General features: G+C 39.8%; 1 protein-coding gene across 4 annotated transcripts; it reads right to left on the minus strand.

Moving 5' to 3' along the window:
* Positions 1-13,739: 13,739 nt before the first annotated feature.
* On the minus strand, positions 13,740-16,885 carry LOC130948137 (uncharacterized). 4 transcript variants are annotated; one of them, XM_057876856.1, is made up of 4 exons: positions 16,217-16,885; positions 15,992-16,046; positions 15,735-15,830; positions 13,740-14,197 (listed from the first exon to the last, which is right to left on the minus strand). In XM_057876856.1, exons 1-2 carry the CDS (start codon positions 16,640-16,642, stop codon positions 16,026-16,028), a joined length of 447 nt encoding a protein of 148 aa, XP_057732839.1. In that variant the 5' UTR covers positions 16,643-16,885; the 3' UTR covers positions 13,740-14,197; positions 15,735-15,830; positions 15,992-16,025. The 4 variants fall into 4 exon arrangements, with proteins under 4 accessions (XP_057732839.1, XP_057732836.1, XP_057732837.1 ...); XM_057876853.1 differs by having other exon boundaries at positions 15,992-16,121; positions 16,217-16,883; XM_057876854.1 differs by having other exon boundaries at positions 13,740-14,211; positions 15,992-16,121; positions 16,217-16,883.
* Positions 16,886-17,134: the final 249 nt, after the last annotated feature.

A 17,134-nucleotide genomic window follows, 5' to 3' on the forward strand; every position in this document is an offset into this window, starting at 1 on the left:
TTTTTAAGTTTGGTGTCAATTGCATGCTTTTAAAATTTTTCTTGCATTTTTTCGAAAATCTCATGCATTCATAGTGTTCTTCATGATCTTCAAGTTGTTCTTGACAAGTCTTCTTGTTTGATCTTGATGATTTCTTGTTTTGTGTCTTTTGTTGTTTTTCATGTGCATTTTTGCATTCATATTTTCCATGCATTAAAGATTTTTAAGTTTGGTGTCTTGCATGTTTTCTTTGCATCAAAAATTTTTCAAAATTATGTTCTTGATGTTCATCATGATCTTCAAAGTGTTCTTGGTGTTCATCTTGACATTCATAACATTCTTGCATGCATTCATGGTTTTGATCTAAAAATTTCATGCATTGAGTATTTTTGTTGTTTTTCTCTCTCATAATTAAAAATTCAAAAAATCAAAAAAAAAAATATCTTTTCCTTAATTCCCTCCAAATTTTCGAAATTTTGGGTTGACTTGGTCAAAAATTTTCAAAATTAGTTGTTTCTTACAAGTCAAGTCAAAATTTCAATTTTGAAAAATCTTATCTTTTCAAAATCTTTTTCAAAAATCATATCTTTTTCATTTTTTCTATTTTTTTTTCGAAAAATTTCAAAAATCTTTTTCAAATTATTTCCAAAATCTTTTTCTTATCTTTATATGTAATTTTCGAAAATTCACTAATAATTAATGTGATTGGTTCAAAAATTTGAAGTTGTTACTTTCTTGTTAAGAAAGGTTCAATCTTTAAGTTCTAGAATCTTATCTTGTAGTTTCTTGTTAGTGAAGTAAATAATTTCAAAATTTTTAAATTAAATCTTTTTATCTTTTATTTTATCTTTTTCAAAAAATTTTTTATCTTTTTCAAAATTTTATATTTTTCAAAATTTGATTTCAAAATATCTTATCTAATTTGCTATCTTCTTATCCTTTTCAAATTTTGATTTCAAATCTTTTTCAATCAACCAACTAACTTTTTGTTTGTTTCTTATTTTTTCAAAACCACTTAACCACTTTTCCCTCTTCTATTTTCGAAAATATCTCTCTCTATTTCAAAAAATTCTTTTTAATTAATTAATTGTTTCATGTTTTAATTTTAATTACAATTTATCTCTAATTTTCGAAAATCACTAACTCTTTTTCAAAATTATTTTCGAAATCCCTCTTCTCTTTTCTTCTTCTATTTAATTATTTAATTACTAACACTTCTCTTCACCTCTCTTCATCTAAAAACCGAACCCATCCTTCTACTCTCTTATACCCCTTTCTTCTTTTACTAACATAAGGGAATCTCTATACTGTGACATAGAGGATTCCTTTTCTTTTTGTGTTCCCTTTTCTTTCATATGAGCAGGAATAGGGATAAAGGCACTCTTGTTGAAGTTGATCCAGAACCTGAAAGGACTCTGAAGAGAAAATTAAGAGAAGCCAACGTCTTTAAGAGAAACAACCTTTCAGAAATTTTCGAACAAGAGAAAGAGATGGCAGAAGAAAATAATAATAATAATGCAAGGAGAATGCTTGGAGACTTCACAAAGCCAATATCCAAATTTGATGGAAGAAGCATCTCCATTCCTGCCATTGGAGCCAATAACTTTGAGCTTAAGCCTCAATTAGTTGCTTTAATGCAACAAAACTGCAAGTTTTATGGACTTCCATCTGAAGATCCTTACCAGTTTTTAACTGAGTTCTTGCAGATCTGTGACACTGTAAAGACAAATGGAGTTAATCCTGAAGTCTACAGACTCTTGCTTTTCCCTTTTGCTGTAAGAGACAGAGCTAGAGTATGGTTGGATTCACAACCCAAAGACAGCCTGGACTCATGGGATAAGCTTGTCACTGCATTCTTAGATAAGTTCTTTCCTCCTCAAAAGCTGAGCAAGCTGAGAGTGGATGTTCAAACCTTCAAACAAAAAGATGGTGAATCCCTCTATGAAGCTTGGGAAAGATACAAGCAGCTGACCAAGAGATGTCCATCTGACATGTTTTCAGAATGGACCATATTAGATATATTCTATTATGGTCTCTCTGAATTTTCGAAAATGTCACTGGATCATTCTGCAGGTGGATCTATTCACCTGAAGAAAACACCTGAAGAGGCTCAAGAACTCATTGACATGGTTGCAAATAACCAGTTTATGTACACTTCTGAGAGGAATTCCGTGAATAATGGGGTACCTCAGAAGAAAGGAGTTCTTGAAATTGATGCTCTGAATGCCATATTGGCACAGAATAAAGTGTTGACTCAACAGGTCAACATGATCTCTCAAAATCTGAATGGATTGCAACATGCATCCAAGAGTACTAGAGAGGTAGCTTCTGAAGAAGCTTATGATCCTGAAAACCCTGCCATGGCAGAGGTTAATTACTTAGGTGAACCTTATGGAAACACCTATAACTCATCATGGAGAAATCATCCAAATTTCTCCTGGAAGGATCAACAAAAACCTCAACAAGGTTTTAACAATGGTGGACGTGCAAGGCTGACTAATAGTAAGCCATATCCATCATCTTCTCAGCAACAGACAGAGAACTCTGGATAAAACAATTCTAACTTAGCCAACATAGTCTCTGATCTGTCCAAGGCCACTTTCAGTTTCATGAATGAAACAAGATCCTCCATTAGAAATTTGGAGGCACAAGTGGGCCAGTTGAGTAAGAAAGTTATTGAAACTCCTCCCAGTATTCTCCCAAGCAATACAGAAGAGAATCCAAAAGGAGAGTGCAAGGCCATTGATTTAATCAAAGTGGCCGAATGCACTAGGGAGGAGGAGGACGAAAATCCTAGTGAGGAAGACCTCCTGGGACGTTCCTCAAGCAAGAAGGAGTCTCCTATTAAGGATCCTGAGGAATCTGAGGCTCACCTAGAGACCATAGAGATTCCATTAAATCTCCTTCTGCCATTCATGAGCTCTGAAGACTATTCATCCTCTGAAGAGGATGAAGATGTGACTGGAGAGCAAGTTGCTCAATACTTAGGAGCTATCATGAAGCTGAATGCCAAGCTGTTTGGTAATGAGACTTGGGAAAGTGAACCTCCCTTGCTCATTAGTGAACTAGATACTTGGATTCAGAGAACTCTACCTCAAAAGAAACAAGATCCTGGCAAGTTCCTAATACCTTGCACCATTGGCACCATGAGCTTTGAAAAAGCTCTATGTGATCTTGGATCAGGAATAAATCTTATGCCACTCTCTGTAATGGAGAAGCTGGGAATCATTGAGGTACAACCTGCCTTGTTCTCATTACAACTGGCAGACAAGTCAGTGAGACAAGCTTATGGGTTAGTAGAGGACGTGTTAGTAAAGGTTGAAGGCCTTTACATCCCTACTGATTTCATAATCCTAGACACTAGGAAGGAAGATGATGAATGCATCATCCTAGGAAGACCTTTCCTAGCCACAGCAGGAGCTGTGGTAGATGTCAATAGAGGTGAATTAGTCCTTCAATTGAATGGAGAATACCTTGTGTTTCAGGCACATGGCAATCCCTCTGTGACAAAAGAGAGTAAGCATGAAGAACTTCTCTCAGTTCAAGGTCAAGAAGAACCCACACAGTCAAACTCTAAGTTTGGTGTTCAAACCCCATATCCAAACTCTAAGTTTGGTGTTGGGAATACCACACTTAAATTGACCTGATCACCTAGTGGCTCCATGAGAGCCACTGTCAAGCTATTGACATTAAAGAAGCGCTTGTTGGGAGGCAACCCAATTTTATTTATCTAATTTTATTTTATTTTGTTTCTTTGATTATTTTTGTGTTTAATTAGGTACATGATCATGAGGAGTCACGAAAAAATCAAAAAAATTAAAAACAGAGTCAGAAACAGAAGAAAAAAATTTTTTCACCCTGGAGGACGCACGGGCTGGCGTTCAACGCCCAGAAGGTGCATCTGGCCGGCGTTAAACGCCAGAATGTGCACCATTCTGGCGCTGAACGCCCAAAACAAGCTACATCCTGGCGTTTAACGCCAGGATGGTGCACAGCAAGGACAAACTGGCGCTGAACGCCAGGAACAAGCATGAAACTGGCGTTCAACGCCAGAAACATGCATTACATGGGCGTTTAACGCCCAGAACGTGCACCAATGGGCGTTTGAACGCCAGAATGGTGCATGAAGGCAATTTACACGCCTATTTGGTGCATGGATGGAATTCCTTGACACCTCAGGATCTGTGAACCTCACAGGATCCCATCTACCTCGCCCTATCTCTCTATATTCATGGTTATCCCTTCTTCATTCACCACTCACTCTTTCCCATACACCCCACCTACCTTTACAATTCAACTTCTCCTTCCCACCCAATCCCACCCATATAGCCGAATCCATCTCCCCTCACTCACCTCCATATTTTCTTCTTCTTCTTCTACTTTTCTTTTCTTTTCTTGCTCGAGGGCGAGCAATATTTTAAGTTTGGTGTGGTAAAAGCATAGTTTTTTTTTGCTTTTCCATTACCATTAATGGCACCTAAGGCCAGAGAAACCTCAAAGAGAAGACAAAAGCTTCCACCTCTGAGTTATGGGAAATGGAAAGACTAAAAATATAAGCCGTCATAGCTCAGTGGTAGAACATGTGGCTGCAAATCAAGAGATCCCTGAGATACCTCAGGGGATAAGTTATTCTCCACACAAATATTGGAAGCAACTAAGGGTGGAACATCATGAGCACTCCAGAAATAAGAGAAAAGCAATGAGGGAGGAGCAACAAAGGCAAGGAAGGGACATAGAAGAGTTGAAGAACATCATTGGTCCTTCAAGAAGAAGACGCCACTAGAGGTGGATTCATTCCTTGTTCTTTATTTTCTTTCTGTTTTCGTTTTTAAGTGTTATGTTTATCTATGTTTTTGTGTCTCTACTTCATGATCATTAGTGTGTAACCATGCCTTAAAGCTATGAATAAATTCCATTAATCCTTCACCTCTCTTAAAAGAAAAATGTTTTAATTCAAAAGAACAAGAAGTACATAATTTTCGAAATTATTATTGAATTTAGTTTAAATATATTGATGTGGTGACAATGCTTTTGTTTTCTGAATGAATGAATGAACAGTGCATATGTCTTTGGATATTGTTGTTTATGAGTGTTTAAAATTGTTGGCTCTTGAAAGAATGATGAACAAAGAGAAATGTTATTGATGATCTGAAAAATCATGAAATTGATTCTTGAAGCAAGAAAAAGCAGTGAAAAAAAAAAAAGAGAAGATCTAAAAAGAGTATATAGAAAAAGAAGGAGCAATAAAAAAAGCCAATAGCCCTTAAAACCAAAAGGCAAGGGTAAAAGCAAGGATCCAAGGCTTTGAGCATCAATGGATAGGAGGGCCCAAGGAAATAAAATCCAGGTCTAAGCGGCTAAATCAAGCTGTCCCTAACCATGTGCTTGTGTCATGAAGGTCCAAGTGAAAAGCTTGAGACTGAGTGGTTAAAGTCGTGATCTAAAGCTAAAGAGTGTGCTTAAGAGCTCTGGACACCACTAACTGGGGACTCTAGCAAAGCTGAGTCACAATCTGAAAAGGTTCACCCAGTTATGTGTCTGTGGCATTTATGTATCCGGTGGTAATACTGGAAAACAAAATGCTTAGGGCCACAGCCAAGACTCATAAGTAGCTGTGTTCAAGAATCAACATGCTTCACTAAGAAAGTCAATAACACTATCCCAAATTCTAAGTTCCCCCAGAGACGCCAATACCTCTAAACTACAAAGGAAAAAGTGAGATGCCAAAACTGTTCAGAAGCAAAAAGCTACAAGTCCCGCTCATGTAATTAAATTAATATTCATTGATATTTTGGACTTTATAGTATATTCTCTTCTTTTTATCCTATTTGATTTTCAGTTGCTTGGGGACAAGCAACAATTTAAGTTTGGTGTTGTGATGAGCGGATAATTTATACGCTTTTTGGCATTGTTTTTATATAGTTTTTAGTGAGTTTAAGCTACTTTTAGGGATGTTTTCATTAGTTTTTATGTTAAATTCACATTTCTGGACTTTACTATGAGTTTGTGTGTTTTTCTGTGATTTCAGGTAAATTCTGACTGAAATTGAGGGATTTGAGCTAAACTCTGAAAAAGGCTGACAAAAGGACTGCTGATGCTGTTGGATTCTGACCTCCCTGCACTCAAAATGGATTTTCTGGAGCTACAGAACTCCAAATGGCGCGCTCTCAACGGCGTTGGAAAGTAGACATCCAGGGCTTTCCAGCAATATATAATAGTCCATGCTTTATTCGAAGAATGACGACGTAACTTGGCGTTAAACGCCAAGTTCATGCTGCTGTCTGGAGTAAAACGCCAGAAAAACGTCATGATCCGGAGTCAAACGCCCAAAACACGTCATAACCTGAAGTTTGACGCCAAGGAATGCCTCTACACGTGGATTGATCAAGCTCAGCCCAAACACACACCAAGTGGGCCCCGGAAGTGGATTTATGCATCAATTACTTACTCATGTAAACCCTAGGAGCTAGTTTATTATAAATAGGATGATTTACTAATGTATCAATCATCTTTGGTCTCAGTTTTGTTTTATTCTTCATCCTAAGAGACTATTGATCACGTTTAGGGGGGCTGGCCATTCGGCCATGCCTGAACCTCTTTCACTTATGTATTTTCAACGGTGGAGTTTCTGCACACCATAGATTAAGGGTGTGGAGCTCTGCTGTACCTCAAAGATTAATGAAGTTCTATTTTCTCTTATTCAATTCTCTATCTTATTCTTATTCCAAGATATTCATTCGTACTCAAGAACATGATGAATGATGATGAGTTAGATAACCCTCATTATTATTCTCACCAATGAACACACGTGATTGACAACCACTTCCGTTCTACATGCAACAAGGCTTGAATGTGTATCTCTTAGATTCCCCAACAGAATCTTCGTGGTATAAGTTAGATAGATGGCGGCATTCATGAGGATCCGGAAAGTCTAAACCTTGTCTATGGTATTCCGAGTAGGATTCTAGGATCGAATGACTGTGACGAGCTTCAAACCTGTAACCTGCTGGGCGTTAGTGACAGACGCAAAAGAGGGATTCTATTCCAGTAGGGGAGGGAACCAACCGGTGATTGGCCGTACTGTGACAGAGTGCGTGAGCATTAGCTTTCACTGCGAGGATGGGATGTAGCCATTGACAACGGTGATGCCCTACATACAGCTTGCCATGGAAAGGAGTAAGAAGGATTGAGTAGAAGCAGTAGGAGGGCAGGCGTCCGAGAGCTCTACAGCATCTCCATACCGCTTATCTGAAATTTCCACCAATGAATCTGCATAAGTATTTCTATCCCTTTTATTTTATCTATTTTATTTGAATCTAATTAAGTATCATGTTTAATCTACCTAACTGAGATCTACAAGGTGACCATAGCTTGCTTCATACCAACAATCTCTGTGGATTCGACCCTTACTCACGTAAGGTTATTACTTGGACGACCCAGTACACTTGCTGGTTAGTTGAGCGGAGTTGTGAATTCCAATAAAGAAAACCTCACACAGGTGCTGCCCCTTAGAAGCCTTCATCTCAAAATAATTAAAACATGGCAGTGCCATAAATAAACTTTCATTCAAAATCCAAGAAACATATAATGTGATCACAATTTCGTCCACCAGTCAGTTTATGGGATTTTCACGCTTTGTCGAGCTTAAGTCAGCGCGTTTCGTAGAAAGCGAGAAGGAATTTATAAGAGATATTTGAAAAAGATCTTTATTTATTTGCAAAGGTACTTTATCGCTACTAAGGGTTTTGGGGTATCTATAACCTCTTAGTCTCTACTGTGATGCCTCGTTAAAACGCTTTCTTCAGAAAAAAACCCTTTTTACTTTGGGAAAAAATCATGAAGTTTGGGAAAAGAGTACATCAGGGAGTAGAGTTCACTTTTAGCTGTAGTACCTTTTCATATTACAAGCATGCCATGACCTGGATAACTCAGTGCCGTTCAAGTCGGTCAACTTGTAATAACCTTTTCCTAGGACCTTGCTAATCTTGTAGGGTCCTTTCCAATTAGCGGCGAGCTTTCCTTCCCCAGACTTGTTGACTCCTATGTCATTTCTAATTAGGACCAAGTCGTCTGAGGCGAAGCTCCTTCAAATGACTTTCTGGTTGTATTTGTTCGTCATCCTTTGCTTCAATGCTGCTTCTCTAATATGGGCTCGTTTGCGAACTTCAGGGAGAAGTTCAAGTTCTTCTTTGTGCCCCTTTATGTTTCCCACCTCGTCATAAAAGTTCACCCTTGGGCTTTGCTTGTTGATTTCAACCGGTATCATGGCTTCTATGCCATAAGCAAGTCGGAAGGGTGTTTCTCCTGTGGCAGACTGAGGTGTGGTCCGATAAGCCTAAAGTACTTGTGGGAGTTCCTCGGCCCTGCTCCTTTTGCGTCCTACAATCTTTTCTTCAACCCTACCAATATGACTTTGTTTGCAGCTTCGGCTTGTCCATTTGCTTGTGGATGTTCCACCGATGTGAATTGATGTTTGATTTTCATACTGGCTACTAGGTTTTTGAAGGTTGAGTCGGTGAATTGAGTGCCATTATCAGTGGTGATGGAGTGGGGTACCCCATACCTGGTGATAATATTCTTGTAGAGGAACTTCCGACTCCTCTGAGCGGTGATGGTGGCCAATGGTTCTGCTTCTATCCACTTTGTGAAGTAATCCACTCCCACTATTAGATATTTTACTTGCCCCGGCGCTTGTGGGAATTGTCCTAGTAAGTCTAATCCCCATTTTGCGAAGGGCCATGGGGAAGTTATGCTAATGAGTTCCTCGGGAGGGGCTACATGGAAGTTTGCGTGCATTTGGCATGGCTAGTACTTTTTCACAAATTCCATGGAGTCTTTTTGTAAGGTCGGCCAGTAGAATCCAGCTCGGATTACCTTCTTAGTTAACGACCTTGCTCCAAGATGATTTCCGCAGATCTCATTGTGTACCTCCTCTAGCACCTCGGTTGTCTTTGAGGTCGGGACGCACTTTAGTAATGGTGTTGATACCCCTTTTATGGAGGATATTTTTCACCAGCGTGTAGTTTTGTGCTTCCCTCCGAATTTTCTTGGCCTCTTTTTCCTCTTTGGGGAGGATGTCAAATTTCAGGTATTCAACAAAGGGCTTCATCCATCCGAGGTCTAATTCGGTGATTTCAAAGACATCTTGAGCAACCTCCGTTTTGTCCACAGAGAGTTCAGGGAGAGTTTCTTGGATCAGCCTTCTGTTGTTTCCTTCTGGTTTGGTACTTGCTAGCTTGGAAAGGGCGTCTGCCCTGCTGTTGAGATCCCGAGTTATATGCTTTACCTCGGTCTCTTCGAAGTGCCTAAGGTGCTCCAAGGTTTTTTCCAAGTATTTTTTTCATGTTGGGATCTTTGGCCTGATACACTCCGTTTATTTGGGAGGTCATCACCTGAGAGTCGCTGAATATTATTACTTTGATCGCACCGACTTCTTCTGCCAGTCTTAACCCTGCGATCAAGGCTTCATATTCTGCCTGGTTGTTGGAAGCTGGGAACTCAAACTTGAGGGAAACTTCAATTTGCGTTCCCCCTTCGCTGACCAATATTATGCTTGCTCCGCTTTCAGCTTTATTGGAGGACCCATCTACATATAACTCCCATGCAGTGGATTTCTCTTCTTTATTCCCCGCATACTCCGCTAGGAAGTCGGTGAGGCATTGAGCTTTTATTGCCGTTCGGGCATCGTATTTCAAGTCGAACTCGGAGAGCTCGATTTCCCACTGAACCATTCTTCCCGCAATGTCCGTCTTCTGGAGGACTTGCTTTATGGGCTGGTTCATTCGGACTTTTATCGTGTGTGCTTGGAAATACGGCCGTAATCGGCGTGAGGCCACTACTAAGGAGTATGCAAACTTTTCAAATTTTTGATACTTTAGTTCTGGGCCCTGTAGAACTCTGCTAGTGAAGTATACAGGATGCTGCCCGGCTTCATCTTCACCACGTAGCAGTAATTCGCTCTAGGTGTGATGAATGAAGTTTTTTCCTCATCTGGCTTGTACATCGGGATTTGGTTGTATCCCAAGTAAGCATCCATAAATGACAAATATTGATACCCTGAACTTGCATCTACTAGGGTGTCAATACTGGGGAGTGGATACGGGTCTTTGGGGCATGCTTTATTCAGGTCGGTATAGTCGACGCACATCCTCCACTTGCCGTTTTGTTTTTTAACTAGTACTACATTTGCTAGCCATGCTGTGTATTTGACCTCTCGGATGAAGTTGGCTTCCAAGAGGGCTTGTACTTGCTCTTCCACCACCTGGGCTCATTCTGCGCCGAGCTTACGCCTGCGCTGCTGTACAGGTCGTGATCCGGGGTGTACTGAAAGTTTGTGGGACATGAGCCGAGGGTTTATCCCTGGCATGTCGGAAGCTTTCCGGCGATGAGGTCAGAATTTTGTTGTAGGAGCTTTATTAGCCTTTGTTTCAGATCTTCGCCTAGGCTGGCTCCTATGTTGGTTGTTTTTTCTTCCTCTTTTCCGATTTGAACCTCTTCGGTTCTTCCACCCGGCTGTGGTCGTAGCTCTTCCCTTGCTTTTATTCCTCCGAGTTCAATGGTGTGGATTTCCTTGCTCTTTTCTCGGAGGTTTAAGCTTTCGTTATAGCACTTTCTCGCTAATTTTTTGTCTCCTCGTACCGTCGCTATTCCCCTTAGGTGTTGGGAATTTCATGCAAAGGTGAGGAGTTGACACCACCGCTCCGAGCCGATTTAACGTAGTCCTGCCGATTAAGGCGTTATACGCCGATCCGACATCAATGACGATGAAGTCAATGCTCAGAGTTTTGGAACTTTCCCCCTTTCCGAAGGTTGTGTGCAGGGGGATGTATCCCAATGGCTTTATTGGCATGTCTCCTAATCCATATAGGGTGTCCGGGTAAGCTTTTAACTCCCTTTCATCCAACCCTAACTTGTCGAATGCAGGCTTAAAAAGTATATCTGCCGAACTCCCTTGGTCCACCAAGGTCCTGTGGAGGTTGGCATTTGCCAAGATCATGGTTATCACCATCGGGTCGTCATGCCCAGGTACGATCCCCTGCCCGTCCTCTTTGGTGAACGAGATGGTTGGGAGATCGAGAGACTCGTTTCCTACTTGATAAACTCGCTTCAAGTGTCTTTTGCGAGATGATTTGGTGAGTCCCCCTCCCGCGAATCCTCCAGAGATCATATGTATGTGTCTCTCGAGAGTTTGTGGCGGCGGGTCTCTTCTGTCTTCATCATCTCCCTTCCTTTTTCCATGATTGTCCGACCTATTCGTGAGATATCTATCAAGTCGGCCTTCCCTGGCCAACCTTTTCTATCACATTTTTGAGGTCGTAGCAATCATTTGTTGGGTGGCCATATATCTTATGGTATTCGCAGTAGTCGTTGCAACTCCCCCCTTTTTTATTTTTAATGGGTCTGGGAGGCGGCAATCTTTCAGTGTTACAGATTTCTCTGTACACATCTACTAGGGAGACTTTTAGAGGAGTGTAGGAGTGATATCTCCTAGGTCTGTCCGGGCCGACCTCCTCTTTTTTCTTTGGCTCCCTTTCTTTTTCTTTTGCTGAGTGAGGGGGCCCCAGTCGCCAGCTGGGTTCCCGTAGTTTGGCATTTTTCTCCATGTTGATGTACTTTTTTGCACTCTCCTGTACATCGCTCAAAGAGGTCGGGTGCCTTTTTGATATGGACTGAGAGAAGGGGCCTTCTCTAAGTCCATTTACTAATCCCATCATAACTGCCTCTGTGGGCAGATCTTGAATTTCCAAACACGCTTTGTTGAACCTTTCCATGTAATCACGCAGAGGTTCCCCGACCTCCTGTTTAACTCCCAGGAGGCTCGGCGCGTGTTTTACTTTATCCTTCTAGATGGAGAATCGCATTAGAAATTTTCTTGAGAGGTCCTCAAAGCTGGTAACCGACCTTGGAGGGAGGCTATCGAACCACTTCATCGCCGCTTTCGACAGGGTGGTCGGAAAAGCCTTGTAGCGTGTTGCATCAGAAGCATCAGCCAGATACATCCGACTTTTGAAATTGCTTAAATGATGCTTCGGGTCTGTGGTTCCATCATAGAGGTTCATATCAGGGCTTTTGAAGTTTCTTGGAACTTTTGCCCTCATTATGTCCTCGCTGAACGGGTCCTCTCCTCCCAGGGGCAACTCTTCTCGGTCACCGCGGGAGTTCCGGCTTTTAAAGGAGGATTCGAGTTTTAAGAATTTTTCTTCCAACTCTTTTCGTCGTTCTATTTCCTCCCGGAGGTTTCGTCTCGCCTCTCGCTGTCGTTCTAGTTCCTGTTCCAGTTGCTCCAGACAACCTTGGTGGCCGTGGACCAGCCCCATTAGTTCAGTCGCATGGGGTGGCCCTTCCTTTCCGGATTCTCGTCCTTCCGAGGAGTTTACCTTTGGGTTTTTGAGCCCAGAGGTGCCTTCTATATGTTGGTCGCTGGTTCCTTGATGAAGGGTTAGGTCTGTGTCATTGTTTCCGATATTTGAATTTTCTTGCTCGGAATCAGACGCTGTATGACCATCTTCTGGTGAGTTATCCGCCATTATGGGTTGATCCCTCGGGTCCCCAGCAACGGCGCCAATGTTACGTTGGGTAATCGGAGGTTAATGGGCTGGACTCGTTAGGTTGGCCCAATCGTATGAGGGAGGAAGCCTTTGAGCAGGTTAGCGCCTTTAGAAACTCCTTCCGACTTGTGAGTGTGGGAGAATTGGGGGTGGTACCTGCAAAGACACTCTAATGCCTAAGTTAGCAAGGGTGTGAGCAGGTCTAGAGAGTATTGGGACTTAGAGATACCTGAGGGATGTCAGTGTATTTATAGTGGTGAACCAATAACCACCGTTGGAGTAGTTCCACCTTTTAGGGTGGATAACTATCCCTTTATCTTAGGGAGGTTACGATATGGCTTCTAGAAGTGGGTTGAGAGATTTTAGGGGCAGTTATTATCTGCCAGGTAACCTTTGATCCCGACTTACTTAGAACAAGCCGTAGGGAGCACCGACCTCTTGAGAGGAGGTCGGTATATTGAGGAGTCCAATTAGTGAGTTGGATCTTGCTACATGGACTTGGGCCTTAGCGTTGAGACAGGGTATGAACATATATAATAGTAATTTTGACCCAAAAAAAAATCAGATTTCAAATTTAACATTAATTGTTGATTTGCGTTTTCTTTTTTTTTTTAAAAAAGAAAAGTATTCTATTTTATATTAGGATCACTTTTGTTTTGACATGAGTGCGTGATCAATAGATGTTTTGACAAAAATTTAAATTCTAATTTCATGTTAAAGTCACTATTGTATAGTCAGTTATTAGTCGCGATTAGTGTTTTAATAAAAAAAATTGAATCTAACTAATGTTAAAACTACTCTTGCACTATAAGTTGATTGTTGATTAATGTTTTGATAATATATATTCTAATTTCATATTAGGATCACATTACAAATAGTGATTTATAAGTATTTTGCAAGAAGTTATATGTTAATTTTAGATTTGGATCCTCTAAAGTTTGAATTTTATTTTAGAGAATAAAGTGTGATCTTTCACTATTGATTTCATAGGTGGGACCAAGAATAAATATAAAAGAGAAACCATTCAAGGGTAAAAGATCACACTTTACTCTCTAAAGTGAAATTTAAACTTTAGAGGATCTAAATCCGTTAATTTTATGTAAAGATCACTCTACTGCTAGTTAATTGTTTATTGCTTTGACAAAAATCATATACTCTAATTTTGCCTTAAGATCACTCTGACTCTTTCAATTATTGTTGAGTATTTGACAAAAAATTAGATGGTTGAAATAAATTAAATTTATTGGATCAGCATGTTTTATCTTTTTTTTTTCCTTAGTATTTTTTAAGGGTTTGTCTCTCGTATTTTTTGTAACACTTTCACTATCAGAATGTCACGCTTCCGGCTGCGTCATTCTGATTGGAAGAAGTATTACAACTACTTTATATACTTAATATTAAAATAGGAACCTATGACTCAACACTATATCGCTGATTTTTTTTAAAACCGGAAATAAATACTTTATCTTAAAAAAACAAGCAGACCTAGATTCATATACAAGACTTCTTACATAATATTTTATAATATAATATATATAAAACATACAACTCTTATCCCTCTTACAAAATTGTAATAACAAAGAAGAGGGAAGAAAATAATCTAATTAATACAGCAACATAAAAAAAACCAAACGCAGTTTAACTCTTTTTAATGCTTCTTCATCCGGTTCCTGAAAAGGTAAAGCTGTAGGGGGTGAAAACCTAACCACACGGTCTCACCATGGAGTTTCAAAGTTGTCATAAAAAGATATTTAACAAGAAAAATGTTTTCAAACTCAGTGATTATCATTGCTTTATGAATCTTTTAAAAACCAATAGAATATCATTCAAAACCTTTTCAAAGAAACAATGTTTAATCTTTCAGAAATTTGAAACCTTTCCTTTCTTATAAGAAAATCTCAATCAGAAACCAAACATGCAATTAAACCATACAATCATTAATTCAGCACCAGAGTTCATTCTCAAATGTAGCACACCAAAACAAACACAGGCAAGACAGACAAGGAAAGCACAAGTAGGTAGCAGTTACAGCAAATAGTTCAAGTAGCAGTTAAGAACAGTTTAGCAATTAGGCAAACCAAAACAAGTTCAAACTCAAGCAAAGCATACAAATGTATATGATGCATGCCTGTCATCTGTCGGTTATCCAGACAATCCGACAAGTCTGAATTGTCATTAGACTGTCCCCCGACGTGCATCCCCAAGAGTCTATGCAAAGCTTTTTCTCAAATAATCAATATTACTCAATGGGGTTAACATTCCCGGGAATTTATATAGTGCCCGGTCATACTTACGTCGTAGGGTCAACAGAGTATCGAGTTTTCTACCTGGTACACGTGGTGGCAAGCCACGACACTTTATCCAAAGAAACTTATGTCTCAGATATTTCAATTTCATAAGCCACATAAATAATTCATTCAACATTCATCAATGTCTAAGTCATTCTCAACATCATTAACATTCATCAATTCACATCTCATTTCCAATTTCCAATTTTATTCAAAATCATATTTCAAAGAAAATCCTCATCATACTTCTTTCCATTCCATTCACTAACAATTTCCAATCCAAAATATAACTCTTCCTTTGATAAATAAAATAATCTTAAACCATACAATGCTTAAAATTAAACCTTTTTAGAATAACTACTTTAAACAAAACTTCTAATTTTATAAAATTTCGGCAGCATCTCTTCTAAAACTCAGACACTGCCACCCTTTTCGGGTCCCATCCAAACATTTCTCAACCTTTTTTCAACCATTTCCAGATCTCAATCATTTCCAAAATTCAACCAGTTTTAATATCAAATTATTTTCAAAGCAAATCAATGCCAATAATAAATCTCTTTTTAAAATCAAACCAGCTCATATACTAAATCATTTATAAAGTTAGACTAACTCAAAATTAAACCGTTTCCAAAATTAATCCATTTCATATTTCAAATCATTTTTAGAGCCGATTCATTTATATTATCAAAAATAGCTTCAAAACCAAGAAAGCCACTTTTCATAATAATCAACTAAATAACTTTTCAAACTAATTTCTTTTCAGCAATCACAAACTATTCAAACAATCGAGCAATCAGTCATTCAGTCCAGCAAACAACCGCATTTACAAGACAATCATAATCACAGACATATATTTCTCATATTAATATCTATTTATAACAACTCTGTAATGTAAAATAGATTTTAAGAAAAATCCTACCTCAAAGAATCAAACCCGCAGCGATTTTATCGCGACAAACCCTCTTTCCACCTTATTATGCAGCAGCTACGTCATGATTTGTATTCCAAGCATCCTCTGCTAGCGGCAAGCAAAAGTAATAACCGCAAACACATCAGCTTTAGGTAACAAACAGAATAAACACAACCAAGCAAGGCAAAAAGGAACATTACGCACTAATAAAATAGAATCGAAATGGAGCATTATGGCAAGATAAAGTACAACAGAATTTGTCTTACCTAAAAAGAAACAAGAGAATGGGCAACGGAGAAACTATAGCTTCGATAACATTTTCTTTCAACAATCAGAACGGCGAATAAGGGCACAGCCAAGCAGAAATGACAAGTCAGTGGTGGCAGTAGCATTAATCTAAGTGATTAAGGCAGCAGAGACACCAACAATAATTAAAACAGTGCAACAAAATAGAAGTGGAACAGGGTCCAGGAAAGCAGAAATAGGGTTACCGGTAGATCTGGCCCGGAAGGCAGCAACGTAGGCCAGGCTTTTCCTCGGCGGTGAGAAGCAGCGGTGGCAACTCCGGCGACGGCAAGGCGTGGCGGTGGCTGCGCAGTAAAGAACGCGGCGCAACACCTTTCCCTCTCACCTGCAACTTTCTCTTCTCTCACTTGTGAACTCGATGGCAACGGCCATGGAAGCTTCTCGAACGGCGATAGTGGCGCGAATGGCGGCGATAAACTTCTGCTCAGTGGGCTCGACGATGGCGCGGCGAGGACGACGGCGCAGCAAGGATGACGGTGCGGCGAGGACGACGATGGCGAGCACAACGACGGCGACCCTCCCGCGGCGGTGGCGGCACAGTTGGCAGCGTGAATCCCTTCTTCCTCCTCGCGCCTCTCTCTCTGCCCGATCTCTCTCCTCTGCTCGTGCATGATAGCGGCTCGTGAACGAACCAGGGCTCCTCGCGTAGCAGCTCCTCGGAACCGTGGCGGCGGCGTGATGACGGCGCGGGGGCATGTGGCGGTGCGGTTGTCCCTCTCTTCTTTCCTCTATGTTCTGCGTTTCTTTCACTTTCTTTTTTTCCTGTTTTTTTCTTTTTTTTTTCTTTCTGAAGGGGATATGGTTGGGGCAAGGGAGTGGCGGTGTGGAGTGACGGTGGGGTGAGATTAGGTTAGGTTAGAGGTAGGATAGTAAATTAGGGTTTCTAATTGGGAATTTTGGGATTTGATTTGGGGCAAATTGAATTTTGTTTAATTTTAATAAAATTAAGAGATATTATATTAAATTAAATTTTAAATTAATCTTTTAAAATTATTTTAAAAATATTATTTAATTATTAATTTGTTAATTAGCTTTTAATTAAATATTCTAATTTAAAATATAAGATAATATAATTAATTTCCTTTGTTTATAAGATTTAAAGT

This window comes from Arachis stenosperma, chromosome 9 (assembly GCF_014773155.1).
Source record: "Arachis stenosperma cultivar V10309 chromosome 9, arast.V10309.gnm1.PFL2, whole genome shotgun sequence".
Classification (NCBI taxonomy): Eukaryota; Viridiplantae; Streptophyta; class Magnoliopsida; order Fabales; family Fabaceae; genus Arachis; species Arachis stenosperma.

Coding starts and splice junctions, on each gene's coding strand:
- LOC130948137 (XM_057876853.1), bottom strand. CDS start 16,642: ATGCACGAGCAGAGGAGAGAGATCGGGCAGAGAGAGAGGCGCGAGGAG. Junction 16,122..16,216: donor CTTCCGGGCCAGATCTACCG/GTAACCCTATTT, acceptor TTAATCACTTAG/ATTAATGCTACTGCCACCAC.